At 37.0% G+C, this 22,303-nt stretch overlaps 1 protein-coding gene across 3 annotated transcripts in view; it reads right to left on the bottom strand.

The window, feature by feature from the left end:
• Positions 1-22,303, bottom strand: part of PPP2R3B (protein phosphatase 2, regulatory subunit B'', beta) — a 34,279-nt gene that overhangs the window by 1,373 nt on the left and 10,603 nt on the right. Inside the window, exons 2-12 of one of the 3 annotated variants that reach the window (XM_009331280.1) lie at positions 19,556-19,741; positions 17,697-17,800; positions 17,036-17,138; positions 16,313-16,387; positions 12,776-12,862; positions 12,217-12,373; positions 10,248-10,296; positions 8,869-8,958; positions 7,971-8,146; positions 4,462-4,580; positions 4,271-4,377 (exon numbers count right to left, since the gene is read on the bottom strand). In XM_009331280.1, the coding sequence (XP_009329555.1) occupies positions 4,271-4,377; positions 4,462-4,580; positions 7,971-8,146; positions 8,869-8,958; positions 10,248-10,296; positions 12,217-12,373; positions 12,776-12,862; positions 16,313-16,387; positions 17,036-17,138; positions 17,697-17,800; positions 19,556-19,741 (1,253 nt within the window). Of the gene's footprint in view, positions 1-4,266; positions 4,378-4,461; positions 4,581-7,970; positions 8,147-8,868; positions 8,959-10,247; positions 10,297-12,216; positions 12,374-12,775; positions 12,863-16,312; positions 16,388-17,035; positions 17,139-17,696; positions 17,801-19,555; positions 19,742-22,303 lie in introns of those variants that run through there. The other 2 variants (XM_009331282.1, XM_009331281.1) reach the window with 2 other exon arrangements.

Genomic DNA, 22,303 nt, shown 5'->3' with positions numbered 1-22,303 from the left:
TAAGCCAGCTTACCCTCCCATCACCTGCAGAACTTATTAGTGAGATATGCAGCTTTACTGAAAGGATTCAAAGCCCATACCGCTCCAGTGGACTACTCGTAAGTTAGAAATGGTCAAATGCGAGCCTGCAGTGCTTGACAGAAACCCCTCCAGTTCTTTTCAAGAAAGCTGGAATTAGGCTGAACAAACTACACCTGTAGTAGATACAACAGAAGAGAAAGAATACTGGAAGTGTTACTAAAATGCACGTGAGCACAAGGAAGTGACAGCAGCCAACTGTGTATTTGAAGCAGATGCTAGAAAGCAAAAGCCAATTGTTTAATGAGGAATTACTGATAACCTCCTGCTGATTATGCAAATGAGCAGATGGATAATGAAAAGTAATGCTTAACTAACTCAAGTCAGTGAAGGCGGACTTGAAGACCGTAGAGATTTACGATGTCAGGTTAAAGAACTGACCATTTCCTGGGCTAGGTTGACTCAGTGTCGTGCACATCTTCCCAAGCGCTGCTTGCATCTCACCTCGGCACGTGGTTATTTCCATCTACTTAAGAAGACTAGGCGAAGAACGGGCTTTAGACACTGCTGTATCTGTTCTTCAAATGCGACTTTGTAATGGCATTGTGTAGCGATTAGAAGTATTCTTTCAGAGAAAGACGTAGGGCAAAGGAGAGTTAAATACTAAGAAGCCACCATGAACACTAAAATAGAGTAGCATTAATAGCAGAGGCAGGAGGAAGAACAACATTTTCAATTGTGAATGCAGTTCTGTTGAAACACTTCAGAGATAAACTATTAAACATATTAAGCCAGCTTCACCACCATTTTGAGTAAAAGCAATCTAACAAAATGATGCTTTGAGAATACCAGGTAAAGACTAAGCAGTGAGTGAAAAAATAGTTCTTGATTTTCTTTCCTTTTTTTGTTATTTCATCCTTCCCAGGGGTATTAAAGCCTCAATTATGTGAGCATCAATCGGTGCTTAGGCGGTGAACGGAATACCTTGGGTTTCTCCCACAAATTCACCACTGATTCGATCAGGAAACAAAAGTCATCCTAAGAGTTACTTTACCGAGTTACACATTTGAAAACAAGGATTTGGAAGAAAGATGCGTATTCTACCATAACAGCAGTTTTGGCTCACAAACCTGTAATTTATAGTCTTCTACACCATTAATTCCACCCTTTTGAGAAGGATCCCCCCCCCTTTTTTAAACAGAAACATCTTGAATGCACCTTCTGGATTTGTTTATTGCATAGTGATATAGAGGCAACAGCAGCTTTTCCAGTCATTAAAAAATGGCAGCATGAGGGTATCGCAGACACTGTTTGTAGGTTCCATCCATCCTGTCCTCAGAAGATTGTTATTCAAACGTTACTGGACCACATGAAAATCCCCCTCTTCCAAAGCTCTGGTGGCCTCATGGAATATCACTTTTACTCCTTTCCAAGATATTCAAGTAAAGGAAATTTGGAAACGCTCTCCCAGTTTTACACACCTGGGCACTAAAATTGAGTTACTTCTCACCGTATTAGAAAGTCTATTGCTACTTTCCAGCACAGAGGTTTTTATGAAAATACAACCATACAGTGACAACACCTCTAAAGAGCCCTTTTTTTTTCCCCTCCTCGCACTTCTAAAGCTCATGTAGATATAAAGAAATCAGCCTATTTCTAGATTTCTGTATACTGCTCCCAGCTGATTTCAGATTAACTGCTTTAATAAGAATGTCAAGAAAATATTTACCATGGAGGTAATAAAATAAAAAAAAAAATCATACTGGATTGTCAAACAGTCACTTCAGTTCGGACAGGCATTACAGCCCTTTAAGTACAGTAAATGATTTTAAGGAAGGTTTTTGTACAACACCGTTAAATAAAATGCTCATAATAAATTTTTGTTAATGTTTTTGTTCATTAGACTCTCCTAACAGCAGCCAGGAAACTTTTTGTAGTCTTGCGTTTCTCTCAGATTCAGCAATAGAAAATAAGCTTCATTTTTCAGGACAATTGTAGGAAAAAAAAAAGGTTCAGACAGTCCTACTTTGGTATTAAGTTTTGAAGACACTTTTGCTGACCTTCTGCATTCAAACTTTAACTCAGATTTGACAATGCCTCCCTGAATACCTCTCTTCAGATTTTCATTTATTTTTCTCACAATTTAGATTCAGTTTCTTATTTGAGAAACAATTTGGAAGGCATCCTAACTTTGCTCTCTATTAGGAAAAAAAAAAAGCATCTCAATTCAGCAGTTTAAATGCAACAGTCTTCACAAGCTTCTGATATAAGGGTAGGCAGAAATCAGTAAGATGAAGCATAATACTTGTCTGTTTCCATTTAGTCAATCCATATGGTTGTGTATATGATACTTGAAACACTTGGACAAATTACCAAGTGGTAGTTAATGGAGACAATGAGCATTATAATCTATACTCCAAGGAAATGAAGCACCAAAATTTCAGGAACACTTGGGTAAAAGCTTTTCTCCATCTGCGTGGAGGGCCAACAGGTAAGCTACGGCCTATGCAAACAACCCAACTAGGGATACAGAAAGTAATTAAATAAAATGCATCATTTTTTGGGCTGTGCTTCCGTAGGATGCAATATTTTTCTTTAATTGTCAGGGTTTTTTTCTACAAGATCTGACAAATATGCCAATGTCAGAAGCAGAGACAACCTACAACCAAAGAGTCGCTTGAGTTTACAAACACCAGGCTCAAAAGAAATGAGAAACTGGATGTTTCAGCATCATACATCTTCTCTCCTCCATATCCCAGCGTACTCCACTACATTATTCTTACAGTAACACGCTGGTTTTCCTCAAGGAGTGTATTTACACAGTGAAGGTGCATTTTTTTCAAGTTTTAGGGTTACTAGGATTCTGCTTTACATACTGTAAGCTCCACAATATTCTCTGTATTGCTTAAGCTGTAATTGTGTAAACATAAAAAGAAGACCGTGCTTATACCATGGAGAGAACAAATGTCATAGAAGTACCTGAAAAACTACGTGTCCAAGACCCGTTAGAAGTTTACCGAAGAGTGAAAATTTAAGATAATTTTTTAAATAGAATCTGAAAGTTTAACTTGAGAAACATTTTGTATTTTAGTTTCTATTTTGTCCACTTTCTGTGTAAAGCCATAGAACCATGGTTTCAGGTACACCTTGAATACATTTTCTATGGAAGAGAACAGAAGTGACCCCAAGAATACTGCCTGTGAATTTTGCAGCTTTTATCTTCACCAAGAGCAGACATCTTGGGGGGGAGTGGGAAATACAGTAAAATAATTTAGTCTAAACAATAATCAGAGATGCTCCTAGCTCAGAGAATATTAGAATAGACTAGACCATTTCAGTTGGAAGGGACCTACAACGATCATCTAGTCCAACTGCCTGACCAATTCAGGGCTGACCAAGCTAAAGCATGTTATTAAGGGCATTGTCCCAATGCCTCTGAAACACTGACAGGCTCGGGGCATCGACCGCCCCTCTAGGCAGACTGTACCAGTGTCTGACCACCCTCTCGGTAAAGAAATGCTTCCTCATGTCCGGTCTGAACCTCCCCTGGTGCAGCTTTGAGCCGTTCCCACACATCCTGTCACTGGACACCAGGGAGAAGAGCTCAGCACCTCCCTCTCCACTTCTCCTCAGGAAGCTGTAGAGAGCAGCTTTGACATAGGAAATGCAGGAAAATGTGTTTTCTCTAAACAGGTCCATCAACTTAAGGCCTAAAACAAGTTAAATTTGTACTTGTTTTCCTTATCTTTTTAAATAAGAAAAACAATGAATGGCAAATTCAGGACTTTGGATTCCAAGAGGTTCTGGAAGCTACACAGCAAAAGTAAAAGAGTGATTTTGAAACAGGAAGATTTCTTACCTTATTTACTCTTACAGAACTGTGAGAAAATAATTCTGAGTTCAGAAGTGAGAATTTTTCCCCCCCAAAAGCTCCTAATGAAGCTCTTCATTCATTTAACAACAAGCTACAAAAATTAATGTTGTATTTTGTTTAGAGTTGCAGCTTTTTCAAATCTTCTTTCTTCCCAAAATTTGGAGTAGGACCTTTTCTTTGACAAAGCCAATGCGATCAACAAACCGTCAAGGAATATTTCATTCAAGATACAAGCAAGGTTCTTCCTCCCTCACTGAGCACACGGCTGAACACGACGAACAGCAACATTCTATGAAAACAGCACTAAGGATGATAGCGATGGTGAGGCTCTGCATTAGTAGGGAAGATTCGTACCTACTCTCCCGCTACATTTCTTACCCGTCATTCCACTGGTCGCTTGCTGCCTCTTCTGCCACCAAGATATCATACTCTTCAGCAGCATACTTCTCCCAGTCAGAGACCTCTTGGCTTTCACCTTCACCATCCTAAACGATCACATTGCAAGTTATACAAAAGCGTATTAACTGTTGAGCACATAGCTAAAAAGACTTTTAAAGCTTCCTACTCACCCGCAACATAGAAAATTGATCCTTCTGTTCATGGTCAAGGTATTTTTCAATGTTGAAGAAAGTATCAAAAAACACATTTGTCAACTTGCATCTCTTTAAGTCATGCAGAGTAATTTTTCCTGTAAAGATTGCAAGATAAAGTATTTAGAGCTGAAATGATCCTTTCTCCAAAAAGGAGGAATGTTACTCAAAAGTTAAGTCATCATTATGCTCAATGAGAACATTCGCCACTACAGATGAAATACACACCTAAAGAAGCATCCTTCAAAGTGGACAAAACTGTTAAATGTTTCGATTTCTTACTTGCTTTAGCTGTCATCCTACTGTCCTTCATTATGTTGGAGTGAGATGCCATCTACCTCCCTTAGCTATTAAAAAATCATTTAAGCTAATTGTTTAAGCTTCCTCAAGAGAGAGAAGTCTCAAGTGAGCTAGCCATTCCTTCCCAAGAAGTGCTTGGGTAGCAGGTAGGAACCCCTCTGGCAGCAGCCCTTTCTCTTCCCTGACTTGAAAAGACAAACGAATGACAGAGATGAGAGCGTGTGACTGTGCTTCGTGCAAATGAATTTTTCATAGAGACTAGTTTGCCACACTTGTCCAGCCTGATCAATATTTACTGCTTGAGAGGAAAGGTAAAGGCTCAGAGGCGTTTTGTTTGTTTGCTTTCTATCAAGTGATACTTTAAAGACTCAAATCAACTGATCTGTTAACTGTTAGAAGTATTTGTCAGGTTGCTCAGAAATGTTACCTTATTTCAAAGTTGAAGATTAAGCTTCTGCAGAAAGACTGAAAAATACCAGACATACAAGGAAAGACAGATGGCTATCCTTAAAACTCCCCTTTATTGATTCACCTTAAATATGGCCAGCCTTCTGTTGTCAATCAAAGAGGCGCTAACTGCAGATGTTACAGTAGAGTTCAGTAAAAGCCAGACTTAGAACAGTATTTCCTCAGCGTACTGTCCCGGCCTCTAACAAAGTATAACTCAAGGACATCAGAGGGAAGCAAAATCTGAACCCCGTTTGGAAATGGTTGCCACACTTGTGTCTGTCGCCATCTGAAGTGCCTTAATGTGTTCTGCCTGGCTTATAGCTGATGCTCCAGAATGACACAAATCCCTCATGGCACCTGTGTCGTATCTGTCAGACCCACACAGATGTCGGATGTATTGGGCCATCTCAAGTGGCAGCAACTCTCCACAACCGAGCAACTGATTTGAGTCCTAGTTATATAAGCTCCCAATTTAAGTTCGACACCTATATTTGGTCCGTTGATTTGCTTTCCAGTTTCCATTTATTGCAGTGGGACCCTTGACACCTAATGCTCATGTAGATGCCTACGTTGTCTCTCAAAGACCAACAAAAAAAGAATGAAATTGAGAAAACTAAATTCAGGTCTCGACAAATTAAAGAATTTGCTTTTTGGTACACAGAGCATCCTGTAGCAATCTGTATCACAGTTTAGTCATAAATGTATGAAAGTGCCTTCTTTTGTTTCAAATCTACCAAGTGAAATGTCATTTTATGCTGCTAGTTTTTGTATAGGAGAGCGACCGAAGAATTTTTTTCTTAATCCACCTTTTAAATGCCACCCAGTTTTTATAGAAAACCATCAACCCTTCACAATTGGCTTTCATTTTCATTGCCCTAAATAACTCTCATCTTGGTTGTGTTTCACAGTCTGCTTTTATTGTCTTCATGATACAGAACAGATACATCAATCTTCTTTCATTTGAAATGCAGAACAGAAACATTATTGCACATGTCTGCCTTTCAGAAGCATAACGTACCAGACTGGAAGGGAACCCCTAAGTTCGGGAGGATATCGTAGGCAACTCTACAACAAATGCTTTCCTCAGAGCTTACTTCACCTCACCTTAAATGCTCCCTACCCCTCACGCATTACACAATGTCGGTCTACCACTTCATTCTGCTGATATCTAGGATTGAGCTTCCAGCTGAAACATACTTAACAGTCCTTTTTCGTTTACAATTTTGTTCATCTGCCTTTAGAAATGTGTTTTCACCTAGCAAATCTATATTAGCTTGGTTTAAATAAGAATATGAAGCTTTAAGTTCTAGTTTTGAGCTATTTCAATTCACTGAGCAAGCAAAAATTATGTCTCAATAAAAGACAACTGCCTTTTAAAAATAAAATTAATTTTCTTGTAATTTAAATATTCTTCACACTAGAAAGAAGGTGGGCAATAAGCAAGACTATTATTAATGGATTCGCTAAACAATTTTATAGACAGTAAACAGGACCACCTTCTGACACACTCAACTAAAGTGATACTTGAAATTCAAGTAGGAAAAACTCAGTGCTTCATCTAGAAGTGTCTAAACGTGAAACACTAGCACAACATTACATTTGCTAAACGAAAGCATTAAATAAGATGGTCAACGATTTTCTTTTACCATAAAACATAGCAAACATTAGTATATGCCATAGAGGTTGCTACTCCTATCAAACACTTCAAGAGCAAATAGGCAAGTTCTAAACTTACTGCAATGCAGAGTCTGTGCAGTAATAGCAACCAGACTGTACGCCAAGTCCTTTTACACATTGAAATTCACCTTAAAAAGCATAGCCATAATAAGGGTTATTAGTGCTAACTGTGGTCGAGTGTTGAGACATTAAATTTAGATACAGGCTGACCTCGGCTGTGTTGAGTTCAACAAATCCCTGAAGACTAATCTGTCATGACTACAACAGTTTTATCAACTTGAGACAAATATCAGAAACAGCATAGAGGTAGAGGCCACGAACATGCAAGATATCACTCTTCAACACCAGAGTAATATGTTTACTAAGGCATGCAAAAATATTTTTAGTATTGAGCAGCACAGAAGGGCAAATATGAAGTGAGCATCATGCTCACGTCCTAAGTTTTTTTCAGGTGTAAAATGTAAACTCAAGTTTCATCAGCTAAAGACCACATATGTCAAATGCAGGGGGGTAGAATGCAGGTCTACAAAGGTTCCAATGAATGCAGAAAATAGCCAAAAACTAAGAACAGTTTAGAATTCAGTTATTTTTAAGCCCTTTGACATTGACCTGAATTTCCTAAGGGCATCTTAGGCTTCTAACCTAAAATAAGTCATTACTAATCTACAGAGACAAACACTGTTTAGAAACCGTTCCCTCTGAAGAAATCTCAATTAATTGAGTGCTGGAACAGGTAAGAGGCAAGCGAACAGAACAGTCAAGAGCTTTTCTTGAGAGCATCACCTCAGCCAGATAGCGACAATATTTCATTTAAGACTAAACATGGCTACAAGCCCAAAATAAAAGCCTACAAGCAGTTGTAAAGCAGCATATGAAATTTTAGTATGAAAATGAATGCCTGCCTGCTGTTGGAAGACCATTCAATTAATAAGCTCTAACAGACTTTAGAGAAAAGACAACCTAAAGGCACATTCTTTGTATGACCAACTGAGTGCTCTTAAGGGTGCACTAACTCCTAATCCAGAGAAACAGAAGTTACAGACGGAAAAGGATTTTATTACCTTCATATTGCGGCTTCACGAGATCCAGCATCTGGCACAAACAGTCTTCAAATGGCAAAGGTTCTATGGCCATGTTATCTAATTTCTGGCACTGCTCTTCATAAAAATACTCCAATTCATACATAGACAAAGCACCATCCCCATCAAGATCCATGCAGCGAAACCAGTATTCAATGCTGAAATCCAGTAATTAATAGCAAAGAACTGTTTACACAAACTTATTACAGAGTTTTAAGAAGGTATATTGACTGTTTTAAAGGCTACGCTCCTTACAGATGCAAAACTAGACTTAAGACTACATTCCATAATGCCACAGGAAGTAATTAAACACCACCTGTGTGGTAAGAGTTTCTGGTATTTGCTATGCCATACATCACTGCATTTGAAAACACACCTGTCAATTGTGGGTGGGTGAGGGAGGAGGTGACTAAAACACATGGCTTTACATAAAAACTCAAGGGAGCCAATGAAAAATTGAATTGTGTATCAATATGAAAAAAGAACTTGGGCTTTGAACAAGCCAGTGACATGTCACGCAACAGGTTTCTTATCAATATCCTATCGCTAATGCTACCTGTATAGTTTCCCGGTCACTGGCATCATGAAACAACTGCAATTTCTTTATCTATGGCGCTGTCTGTAAGTAGGCCACACAGAGCATATGGAACAATAACAATTAGCCTCTTCAAAGTCATTAAAATAGACTCTTACAGCAGCAACAATAGGAGACACTGAGAAATATGAATGATGCAACGAACTGGGCCAGCTTTCCACTCATGTTTTTATAGTTTAGCTTCTTCCATCAGAGTTCCAGCTGAGCATCAGTGGTCCCCATTTAAGGGCTGGAAAACCAGTAAAGTCAGTCTTTATTTCTGTTAAATCATAAATTCATTCTTACCTAGTTGGTGTCTTCTTGTCCTCTTCAGATATCAAAAACCAGACAAAATCAGCATAGCTAATTTTCCCATCTTTTTGTGCTTTTCTACCTCTTGAAGGCCAATGAGGAAAAAAGAGAAAATTTATTTTAAAACACCTAGCTTTTACCAACTAAAATTAGGGATTATTTTCCTTGGTGCTACTAACTGTTTATTTACTCCTAAACGATGCAGTGTTTGTAAGGTGACTTGTCACAGACTACTTTGATCATTCAGGATAAGGAGCTTGTGTGCTTCGTTCTGTTTCTACTGCAATGGGTAAAGAGGAAGGGAGCAGCTGGAAGAGGAAGGCAGCGCTTCATCCAGAAGGACTTACAGCTCTCCTTCCTGGGCAGCAATACCACTGCTTAATTGTTAATAGAAGAGGTATCTCAATTCATTTTAAAAAATATTATATACAAATACACCTGCTTTTCAGAATTTCTATTCAGGTAGAAGTGATGAGAACTTAAAACTGTACAGAACTCCACTAGCTAAAAGTGTTGGAATGGAAATACGAAGATAAAAGTGAAATAGAAACATTCAGAAAGTAAGTGTTTGTGGCAAGAATGTAATTGTTTCTACTCTCATACCAGAGAACACAGTATCCAAATACATTCTGAAGACACATGGTCAATCTGTCTAGTAAAAAGTCAGGTAGGCAGTTCCTACACGTTACATTTAATCCCTAAAATCCATTTTTTGCTGTTTTATCCTCAAGATATCTAGAAAAATATAGTATATGTTTTGTCTTGCCCAAAACACTTACATAAAGGAGTAGGCTTTAGACATGCCTGCCAAGTGTCATTTCACTCATTTCAGCTTTTTTTATTTCTGGTTATCAGTCACTTTCTAGCTGCAGATATTGTGCTAGCAAAATGTTTCAAAAAATGAGTAAAATGCCATAAATACACAAGAGGAAGTCAATCCAAGTGGGAAAAATGAAGAATGACTGTCAAAAACGTGAATTAACTCAACTGGAGGCATTTTTGTAAAGTTGTTGATGCAATAAGCATTGATTTTACAAGTAGTACTGAAAAGCCCAATTCCTTTTGGAAATGTTATAGGTTTGAGGGATGGAAAAACAACAATGCCAACATTTTTTCCCTTCCTCATTCCCATCCCTGCTAAACCATACAATATCCAATGGCGAGTGTTCATATGGGTAAAAGAAAGGAGAAGAAAGAACTTGGACTGAGCCAAAGGTTCCAAGAGCACTCTAGTACTACTCGAGTTTAAACTACAATACTAAATCTTGAAATTCACTGCTCCATTTCAAGGGGAAGGCATTTTTTCTGGGAATATCACACAATTTAACAAGCAGATATTAAATTGGATTTAGATCAGCATACAAAATAGGTACCTTGTTACTGCTCCCGAGAAGATCCGCTCTATCATCCTATTCGAAATTGCTGTGAAAAAAGGTTTAAAATAGCGTCAATTATATACAAGTTATTTTTGCTTTCTATTGTCTAGTTGAAGAGTTTACTGGAACCCTCATACATACACATCTGTGAGAAAGATCAAGTGTAGTGCTCAGTAATCCCTTTGAGTCCTCTTGGAGAGGATCACTTAACACAGTCTCCAAAGCAAAGCTAGAACCAACCAGCTTTGAATTCAGACTTGATACAGAAATAGTAGTGTAATAAAATTGGTTGATTAATAAGACAGCGTTTACCAGTTCTTTGACAAGTAAATCATGTTTTCAAGTGCCATTACATTTTATATGACCTTGGTTTTGGCAAAGAGCCAAAACAGAGTTGGCACATTCATACATAATGAGCATACCTAATTGATTCTGACATAGGTCTATTTCTGACATGGTTCTGATCCATGCTTCTATTTTGAAACCATTTCAGGGATTTTCGACACATGTCTTAACTGAGCACTACCTCTGTAAAGGATATTCAATTTATCCTGAAGAATTTGTGGACGGTACTCAAAGCGGCACACGATACTATTCTCACAGAAGAATTACTTCTCATTATTCTAGCTCTGATACTGATAATGAAAGCAGGTGGTTAACCGTTCAAATAGTTCATCTGTTTTATGTACTTATGGTGATGCTATCACCGTATTATTCTAGTAAGGACACTAGTCCCTACTTAATATTTATCCCCAGAACTGTAGGATAGACAGTTGGTTTCAGACATACGTGCTGCTGCTGCTTCTTTTCTACTTTTGAAACACTGAAGTTGTTCAACCTTCTCAACAATGACTACATACTTTAATATTTTCTTACTACACGTGTTTGATCTTGCCTAATTTTAGACCTGTGACAGTACCAAAGGAAGGGATTGATGAAACCAGATTATCTAATTTTGACATGCAAAAAATAGTTTAAGACTAAAGTTGGGTTATCATATCCATTTTATGCTCTTATTTAGTCTAGTTCTCATTAAGCAGCAGCTGTTAAGCTTTAACTAATATTCCATGGTTTAAAGGATGCGAAACTAAATTGCAAGTGGCATCATATCCGTTCTGCTTCCTTTCTATAGTGTACTAACGCAGTAGAGCAACCACTCAAATGAAAGAAGCTTTCCTTCCTCAGTGTCCTAAAGCGTAGTCAGACTTCAGTAGGCAAGTTTTCAGAAGCAATCAATCAGAACTGTGTTTATTCTTTTTAATGTGGGATAATATTCCATAACTGCTTTGTGCTTCAGTAAGCTTTCCAGTCCTGAAGGGAATACTTTTAAGATGACAATGGACACAAAGCATCCAAAACCACCCAACAGTTCCAAACAAGATACAAGAATATTTGAAATAGGTACAAGTGTGCAAGACTACAGAATCACAGTCATTGTATATTGTGAATGCAGAAAATGTAAAGCTGCTAAATAGTATTAAAACAAAATCTACTGTAGCTGAGTTAACAAAAAACTTTAAAATAAGCAAAGTACCTGAATGTATGTTTGCCTTTCTTTTCTACTCTTTCCATATCTTGCCATAAGAGCCATGCTTCTTGAATAATATCAGTAAAATGGATTGTTTCCAAGATAACAACCCAAAACAGCCAAATGCAGCCACTTTTAATATACCAAGACTTAAATGATTTTTTCTTTTTAGATGAAGCCTACACACTTACAAAACTTATTTCCTCCTCTACTTCTTTGCCAAGATCCAAATTCAAATTCAGAATTTTCCTCAAATTTGGTACTGCTAGACACAAAGCAGCGTCACAGATTGCTTGTCCTGCTTTATTTCACTGAGTCAGCAGGATCAGCTATAGCAACAGACTCATGAACACTGGCCTTGGCAGTTAACCACTTCCTGGGGTGAAAGTTTACAGGTCATTTAATACACGTAAACAAAAGGTGCGTCATTTGTCATACCATGATCATTATGTCGAGCTAAATCCTTCCGATCAATATAGAGGTCATGGTCTGTATCCAGCTCCCAAAATTTGCAATAGATAACATAAAAATGTTCATATGAGAAGTACTCTGTCAGCTGGTTAATATCAGCTTCCTCTTCCAATAATGCCACATTCTATTATCAGAAGGATAAATACAACACATTAAAGAATTTGTAAGACATTTGTTGAATGACCTGAGTTCTCATAACCAAGTTAATATCTAAGGCTATTTCAGCGGAACAATTTTTATCTTCAGAGAGAGTGCACACCATGCAGCAAGACAGCACAGACCGAACACACAAAGTAGAAAACTAATGTGTCCATAGAAGAATGATGAGATCATCCAGACTTCTACAGCTCTAGATAAAAGATGACATTCAAACATATTCTAGTGTATGAGAATTAATGCAATTGAGCCTTCACTAGTTTTTGGAAAAGGAAGAAATGCTACTTATGTTACTCCCTCAAGCGTTTAGTTAATGCAGTTTTTAAACTTGTAGAAACATCTGTCTTGCAAAATTTTAGATATTATGTACCTGCAAAAAATTGCTTTTCCTGAGCTCGTTACAAGTTATTTTCCCAGACCAGGACCTATTTACTGTATAAAATATTCTCTGTATAACCTGCAAAAAACAGAAAATGGAAAGGTGATCTTAGGTGTGCTAACTAAATACCCTCCCAAACATTTGTCAAAGATAAGTCTTAGCTCAGCTGCCTTACAGAACTCCATCTTTCCCCTATTTCTAGTCTTCTCGTTACTTAGCAGGTTGATGCTTCTCTTGTATGTCATATTACCAAACCATTTCTAAATCTATATCTAAACTCATCTTGATAAGTCTTATTTCAATGCTGCAGCACCCATACCTCACAGAGCAAAGTTGCCAAATACTTGTATGGTATCCAGAATATGTCTATTGGCAATTTCACTGCCTCCCAGTCTTCCACATCTACAGGATATCATCTAATAAACCTATTAATATATCCTATTACTTCAGATTTAAAAGACCTATATTTACTATAAGAATATTTTACTTCAATAAATGAAGTTACAGAAATAGAATTGGGACTGTTTAAGAATCAGAGTACAGGAGGGATGTTGCTACTTCTGAAGTCCGCAAATACAACAAATCAACATTTGGCAGAAATACTTCCTGCTGGTGCAGAGAGAATACGTTTTTCCCCATTTAATTTTATTCTATTTAAAGTTACTTGAAAAAAAAACAACTGTTAATAGTATTAAAAAACACTATGCAAGATAGATGACTAGTTCTTGTGCCATGACTGATATTGGAACCAGAAACAAATGCTTTCAGCTGAGTATCCAACACTTTTGTTTAAATCAGTTTTACACATACGTTATTTTGGTAAACTCACCCATTCAGCATAATTTGCTTAATTTTAAGTTTACAAACATAAGACTTTAAAATACGTTTTTTTTCCTGTTTAACTGACTTCAGTACTCCCCTCAATTAGTTTGACTTAAGTCAACCAGATATACATTTCAAGTCAGTCATTCACCACTAACAAAAGCAGACAAAAAAATCTAAACATATTACAAACTATAACTGCTTAATTGGAGATTGATTATACCTGCTAATTAGCAAGACCAAATATTGCGTGTAGCATTTCATTTGCAACACAGTAGTTACTAGCTAAAAGAACCATCTCTTTAGGAATCCTCTTCCCCCAAATAAAACCTCTTCCAAACTAAAGACTTAAATAATAAAGTTTTTATCACTTCAGACTAATTGCAGTAAATCAATAGTTTAAACAAACCAATCATTTCTAAATTACAAATAAAGAAGTAATTTATTCATAAAGTTTTAAAACAAAGCTTAAACTGTAGCATGCAGCAAGCTCTGCAGCTCTTACTTTGAACAAGAACAGCTGGTTCAATAAATCCAGAAAGGAGAATAGACTAGACTACTTCTGAAACTTAATTAGCTCAATTCTAATTGTGAGTTTAGGGAAGGCCCATTTTTGGCTTATACTACAAAGCAATTTTTTCTAAAAAGGTTTTGCCTTAGCTTTGCAACTTAATCCATCTGCATGTCATTATCTCATCTGTTATACATTTAACTGGTCTAAAAATAAAACCAAAATTGAATGTTCGCTAAAGACAACTGGGAACAGACTTAAAAAACTGTTTTCTAAAGTGAACTGAAGCAGAGCATAAGCAAATTGTCAGAGAATTGCCTTCTTTAGTATGCTGCACAGTGGTTTGTCAGAAGGGAGAGGAAATGATGCAATACAAAGATTACAATTTCAAGAATTCATAGTTCAGATATATACATAACATACTTGCAGATTAAATGTTGTATCTCATTTGTCAGGGCAAACATTTTTAATATATTTCAGCTTTATCTTGGACATATGTACCTAACCTTACCACTAGACTGACCAACCAACCTATACTACAGCCTAGCAGACAGAACTGATTGCTTCCATGGTTGAACACACTTACAAGACACTTGCTTCACTAAAGAGATGTATGTAATGTATGTATGCATACACTTATATATACACGGATGCATATACAAACAAACACAGCAGAAGAACGGACCATTTAATTTGTAACTGGAAGTCAGCATGAACAGATGTTAAATCATCTTAACTGCAGTGCTTACAAAATCCTTTAGATAAAGCTTCACGTAGCAAGGTAAACCTAATTGAATACAGGTATGAAATGCCTTATTTCACCTTAGAGAAAACGATCTATAATTATTAGTAATACCTTGTAGGACAGAATTTTAGAAGACTATATTGGGCAACAGTTACTCCGTGCTAAAATATGACAAGTAAGGGCAGAGAGTCCTCCTGCCATTTCCTGATCTGCAGAATAGTATTCCAAATATTGTTGCTATATTCATAGCAATACTAGTTTACTTTTGGGATTTTTGACTAAACACCAATTTCTGTTGAAGACTACACGACATTTGGTTAGTGAAGTACTGGCAGCGCTAGTTTATTCAATATTCCTAGACTCAGGCCTACTCAAATAAGCTGTTCCTCCACAGACAAGTAACTGGAAATGGCAGGACACTTTCCCTCGTACAGTCCTTCAGGACAGGCAGCAAGCTTTCACAATTTTAAGCAGAGCAGGCTTTGATACAACCCAGAATCCATTAAGAAAGAAAACTACTCACGAGCAGAACAATTCCTTCAGTCGCATCTGACAAGAAAGTTCTGGGAGCTCATGTAATCGTTATAACAAAAAGCAAAACCTAATGCAGCAGGACATATTTGATAGGCTAGCAGTCTCTGTAAGAAGGACATGAGGAACCAAAACCAAACGCTTTCAGAAAAGCTTCTGCAGTTTTGGTCTGGGTCAAACTATAAGCTGGATAAAAGATGATCAACTCTGCATGTTTTTTGTTGGAGAATATTCATTAAGGTATTTTTCACATGCACAAAGAAAGTGAACCAAATGTCATTTTGAAGAATTTTAATCTTTTGAGACTTCAGTGGAATCGGCTGTCTAGGCTACAGTTGAGAAAATTTAATGTCATTGATTTTTCCCTTGGGTACAGAAAGAATACTTCAGTCACATAAGCCTAGGAAGAGAGAAGCGGAACTTTTCATGTATAAAACCTGCTTAGAAGGAAAAATCCCCAGAGAGGAAAGTGGCAGCAGCTTCAATATTACTACTATTTTACTTAATACTGAACATAATCACGTTACTATAGACCTTTTGTTCAAAATTCCATTTAATTAAACCCAGAGTAAGGTCAAGATTCTAACGAGTACAGTCTATTGCCACCATCAAGTGTTTAAGATAATGGTCTGCTCTTTGTTTAATGTTCATTAACTTATCCTACACTATTACAATTCAGTGTTTCTCTTATTAGTATTAAGTCCAGCAATTTCTTCTAAATGTTAAGAAAAACTATGATGCTTAAGAAATCGAGTCTTTCTACATAACTAGAAATCTTGTGAAGAAACGAAGACTGACAGCATACTCAACTTTTCTCAAGGGACAAAGATGCTCATACATATTGACTAATCTTAATAATTTTGATTTTCCTACTTAGTTAACAAAAAATAGCTTTCAAAAAAAAAAAAAAATCGCTTACTGTGGTAATGTACCGTGAATGAAATTCAGATGCTTCTTTTAAAAATGATAGGCCAGGATGACTATTCACCACATCCTACAAAAAAAGGAATAACAATATCCCAAACAGTATTCATTAGTGACTATATAAAACTATAAGCACATCTGCTTCCTTAACCAAAACAGTTCAAGTTAACTACCACAATCATTAATGATAACTTAATTTAGAACATGCTTCATGTAAATAACACTGCTGACTTTTTAGTAGCTTGTAATTCTGTGGCTGACTATGATTCAGTAAAAGCCAATTTAGGTTTTATCCATTCATTAGTAAAGGTGGTGTTTGCTACTCTTTGAGAGAAACTGTATTAGGTCTTGAATTCATACACCACTTTTCCTCTGCCCGCAAAAAGGCCTCCTTGACTTAGATAACTTCAACTGCTTTTCTAAACCGTAAGGATTCTGATACATGTGCTATTCCTGCAAGCAATTTTAAATCCATGCATCTTAGTGTAGCTCTTAAAAAAGACCTCACCTTTTATAAAATGATTAACTGTAAAATAAGTCACTCCCTAGCATCTTAGTGGACCATACAAAGTGAGTTACACTAAATATTATCAATAAGCTTTAATGAAGACCATGAAAAAGTACATTTAGCTCAAAAAAAAAAAAAAAAAAAAAAATCAGGGCTTTGCCAGCTCAACATTTTGTTGTGTTTCCAGAACTAGTTTCAGTTGCAATTTACTTGTAAAAAAGGAATGAAGTCTTCTTGCACCAAGTAGTTGCATCCAGGGTTCATTAGAAGATGAACAAACTTCGCAGCATCATCATAGCAGGTCTGAAGTATTCTGAAATGTAAATATTTCCATTTAATACTCTACACAGATAATTGCTCATGCTACCTTGTACGGGCATCCTAGAGCAAGGCCTATGAAACTGCAACCACAACATTTAATTCAAAAGCTAATTACAGATGTCAAAGTACACTCCAAGTGAACTTATCAAAGCAGTACTGTCTCATACATTTACGTTAAAGGAGGGGGGCACACCATGTTATTGATTAGATGAAAGGACATTTTTCAGTTAGAACTGGAAGGAGAACTAGAAAGAAGAAACAGCATTTTGTCCAGAACTGGCATCTATAAGTTAGGGCCATGGTTTTCACTTTTCCCATAAACAGACAGTCATTTAGCAAACACTTTAAAAATCTATAAACACTATAAATAAAGATTTGTTTGTTTATGTTAAAGTGGTGATTTACTTACATTTTCCCAGGTACAAGTTTGCTGTCAATGGTTGATTATGGGAAAGTGTTTTATTCCCCTTTACAAATTGGATCTCAGAGCTTAAAATATCACATTTCAGTTAAAAAAATGCAGTACTTCTAAAAAAAGTAATCGACTTACTTCCGCCACATTGCAACAAATTTATGAACTGACACGTATCCTGTTCGTTCACCTCCAGCACAATAAAACAAAGGGCCTTTCCAGTAAAGTGGGCATTCACAAGCCTAGAATTAAATTATACATCAAGTCAGTTCACTGATTGCTTATCTGAGGGTTACTCCCTCATTTATAAATCTTTCAAAAATTAAATTTTACAAGTGTTAAGAAGAAAACATTAAGGCGCAGATTTTTTTAAATGGTTTCTGAAACCAACTGCACCTTCCAAAATAATTAATTTTACACAACCGCTTTCGGCTGAAATCCAAAAGTGGAAAGCAAAACACAGGGCAACTTGCAGCATTCCTAATAGATGAATGCAGTCACATGCCTGCTCTGTCCAGGCTCCAAGCAGCTGAAGAGAGTCCATGCTAATAAGCTCCGCTAAAGGGCTGGATAGCTTTAAGCTGAGCTCAAGACAGCACAAACAGTTACACAACTTCTGAACTGGAGCAAGTTTACATTTGTCTGGCTCAGAGGATGGCTCAACTCATCTGCATCCTTGCATATGCACGCACAGCTTCTACCCAATTTTAAGTAGCAGGCTAGCCTGCCCTGAGCAGCAGTATCTCACTTCAGATTGCCCAACAGTTACACCTTCACAACTTCAATGCTCCCACGTAAACCTACAGTGCTGCTTCTGTGTCTGCTCCAAGCTTCCCCAGTCCTAACAGCTAAGTACCTATCTCTCGCCTAAAACTGACTATGATTTGGAGTAGTCAGACATGACGGCACCTCTGAGAATCTCATGTGGATCTCAAATAAGATTGTGAATACTGCAAGATGTATAAGGTCACTGGAACAAAAAGGACAGTTACTTCTCATGCAATAGTTTAACCAGTACTTTAAAAAATAAGACGTGAGCTTGACAAATTCTGTCCTCAGACTGAGAAGCTTTTCCCTATGCTTCAGGAGGGTGCCTTTCATCACTGAGTTGTAGGTGACTGGACCCTTCCACCTTTCTTGCTGAGAGGGAAGGGTCTCTTCCGTCTCTCCCTACTTCTACGTGGAAAGGCGCTGTGGAAGGCAGGAATCCTATCATTCAGCTAAACACTTCTGGTGAGGCAAACAAGGAGTTTCTGAACCCCCAGCCCTGCTCTTGTGAAAAGTCTTTGTTTCTATTTTCTAGACCCTGGACTTTAAATGTGAAGTGACAGGAACAGGGATGAGAACCTGAGACTCATTACCAAGTACATGACTTGCAGTGATATTTCAAGTGTGGATTCAATATAACAAAATGGAAATTTAAGTTTGATTTAACTAGTTTATTGTCCGTTACACAGAAGGTAAAAAATATTTGCTGCTTTCTAAGCTCAGTATTTTGTCACTCTACCGTAACTCTAAATTACCACTTCAATAATAACTAGAGGGCTATAATCTCAAGTTACCATACCATTCTGTCTTTCAGTGTCTTTACAATGGAGGTTCATGACACTGTCAAATGAGAAAAAACAGCGTGGATGCCTGAAAACAAAATGCGTATTAACAGTGCTTTTGCCTTAAGTCTGTTGGTTAATACAGAACGCAGAAAAACACACAATGTGCCCTTCAGTATTTCGTTGTTTATACCACTAAAAAAATAGTTCAAGTTTTGTTTTAACATTTGTTTCTTTCTGTAAGCAAAATGTAGGGCCATTTGAAACACAGTTAATGCAAAGATTTCAACACATAACTGTGCTATCAACAACTTTGAATATGATGTCTTACTCATACTACCTTGTAGGAGATGAAAACACGTAATGCCAGAAAACAAAGCACACAGAACTCATGTTTCCTTTCCATAGGCGTCCGGTACTAAAAGCAGCCAGCCAGCAAGTTCTCACCTTTGCAACCTTCCCCATGTCTTCTAACGTTGCCCTCTCATTTGGAAACTCTGAGAAAGTTCTCTCAATTTTGGCAATCACCGCATCTATATTCACTTTTTCCTTAGGACATCCTCGAGGAAAATAGAAAGTTGGAATGTTTTGACTAAGTGATGGTGGCAAAGTTTCTTCCTTCTTCGTCTGAACCTAAATAGATCAATACAAATTTGACAGTCAGGTACAGTGAAATCACGTATAATAGTCATGCTCAGATGACTTGATTCTCTTGGTGTTATATGTTACAACACACCTTCAAAAAGATTTCTGATGATAGGCTGAATAAGCTATTTAAGAATGAGAACACATTGGAAAAATTCATGAGTATTTCCAAAAACCTGTCATTTAGAAAGATTTCTAGGATGTTAAAAATTTATTAAAAACAACTTCAGTCTTCAACATATCAAGTTTCAAGATTAATACACTAGACAGCTTCTTAGAGACATCTGAAATAACTCAGGTTATATTATCAGTTTCAGAAGAAAAAAACTTCAACTTCTAGCTTAATAGACAGGTCATGAAAGAATTTGCTTCAAACTTTTGAAATAAGCATGACAACTCTGTTACAAACCACCAACCTGTTTAATTCAGTTAGTGAAGATGGTTTGGGGTTTTTTTTGATCCTAAAAAATACTTGATTTTATAAAGGTAGTAAACGATTCCCGCAGAGGGATTTTTTTCAGTAAACTACATACAATTATGGCATGAGAGCTTAGAAATCTGTTTCTCAAGAATTTGTGATATACCATATTGCTAAAAAAAGATAGATGACCAGTAACAAAAGAAATTATTTATTTAAATGCATTTAGCTTCAGTAAAGAAGAATTTACCTTGTACTTAGTTTCCAAAAGAAAGTCTAATAAGGCAGAGAAACAAAGATAACATGCAAAGTAACAATAGAGTTATGTGGCAAATCAAAATTAGCAATTAAACATGAAGTCTTTCATCCCAACGCCATTGTTCAAATAATGTAAAAAGAATGGTTAATGCTATAAGGTGGCTCATCCTAGTGTTAAATACGTTCAAAATCCTGAATTCCATTGCTCATTTCCAATCAGAACTGGGGGACACCCCCCCTCCAACCCCCCAAAACAACACAAAAACTCCAACCCTCATTTTACTGCTTATCACCTTAGTTAGTATTGTCTCCTCTCCTTCCTCACGTTAGTATTACGTCTCCTCTCACCTCCTCAAGGCCAGGGATTCTCCTCTTCTCTCAGCCTGAATCACATCTGACAACCGAAAGGCTCCTTGTACAACTGAGGCTGCTCTGCTGTATGCGCTCTAATGAAGGAACGCATGATACTAAAAGGGCTCAGAAAGCCCCGCTGCTTTTATAATTTTAGCTAGTTACTTCTGTAGTTGCATATATTGTATAGCTGATGAAGAGAGTCAGTTCTGTTATTTCAGGGCAATTAAAATACACTAATTGTGCGAGATTAAGATGTTCAAAAATGAATTATAACTTTAACCAGGGCATTTCTTCATTAACAAGAACTGCTAGAAGTCTGCTAACACCGAATCTTTGAATTGAAAATCTGCAGCAACAGCCCGTTACTCTTTTTACGCAACTATTCCATTTCAATGGTCAATTTAACATTTAGAAAGCGATCTACATTTCCTTATGGCTTTAAGTTAAAACCCTTAAGACTGGTACCAGTAAGTAAAACTGACAAAAGAGACTGGTTTGGTAAGTGAAGCTTTTCACTGTAGCTTGCCAAGAAATAGCACAAAAAATAACATGCTTGGAGGTAAGGATAATGGCTGTATAAGCTTGTAAAGAACTCACAGAAGCAGATGTGTGCTGCAGTGTCAGGACTGAATGGCAGATTAACCTTTGCAATAAGTATATGTAAAGTCTAGAATCTGTAACTGTATTGTAAAGTTGCCACTGAAGTTTAAGTTGTACGTAAAAGATGGGACATGAGGATTCCTTGAAAATTCCTTGTTTGTAATAATGTAAACAAACTTACACAAGATTTGTCTATAAGAGAATTCAAGAAAACCTTTAATACATAACTAGTTTTCATTCCTGACATATACAACCATAAGGACTGTCCACAGTTATCCAACACTTATTTGCCTTGACTTTTACAAAGGAGGAAGTGGAAATTTATATCCCAGTGGGGTCACTGTTCAAAGGGAAAATTTCCCATTTTACTTTGCAACTCTCCAGATACTTTTCCAGCTGTTGCCAGTGAATGGAAAATAAAACCATTATTATAATTACAATATAGTAATAGGTTAGTAAATACCAGAGAACATGGATACACCTCACTCCAAAGAGAGAAGTTCGGTCTTCAAGCTAGCCAGTCTTGTATCTACCAACTGATGAGTTGCACTTGGCTGTTACCTTGGTTCTAAGCAAAAATGAAGGCAGCGGGGATTTTAAAGTGAGGTGCCCTGTTCCCTCTCTCTCAACTGAAAGAAAGAGCTGATGCTATGATGGTGTCATTCAACGACAGGATGTATTTCTGAAATAAAAAGGAAGGGGGTGCTTGTTCCCAGATATTTTAAGATTGTATACTCAGTCAAGTTTAGATCTACATCTGCAGATAGAGACTACCACCCAGAAGTACTGAACCCCACAAAGGAGTTGAATATGTGGATTCAAATGCAAGTGAGTGAAACCTCACTTAAAAAGGACTTGCTGGAAAAGGAAACAAGGTAAATATGTTTATGAATGTAGTATTTTTTAGACAGCTTACTGAT

The sequence above is a fragment of the Pygoscelis adeliae genome, unplaced genomic scaffold, assembly GCF_000699105.1.
Source record: "Pygoscelis adeliae isolate BGI_AS28 unplaced genomic scaffold, ASM69910v1 Scaffold149, whole genome shotgun sequence".
In the NCBI taxonomy this organism is placed as follows: Eukaryota; Metazoa; Chordata; class Aves; order Sphenisciformes; family Spheniscidae; genus Pygoscelis; species Pygoscelis adeliae.
Note: the sequence above shows the minus strand (reverse complement) of the source record. Positions and strands in the feature narration are given on the sequence as shown.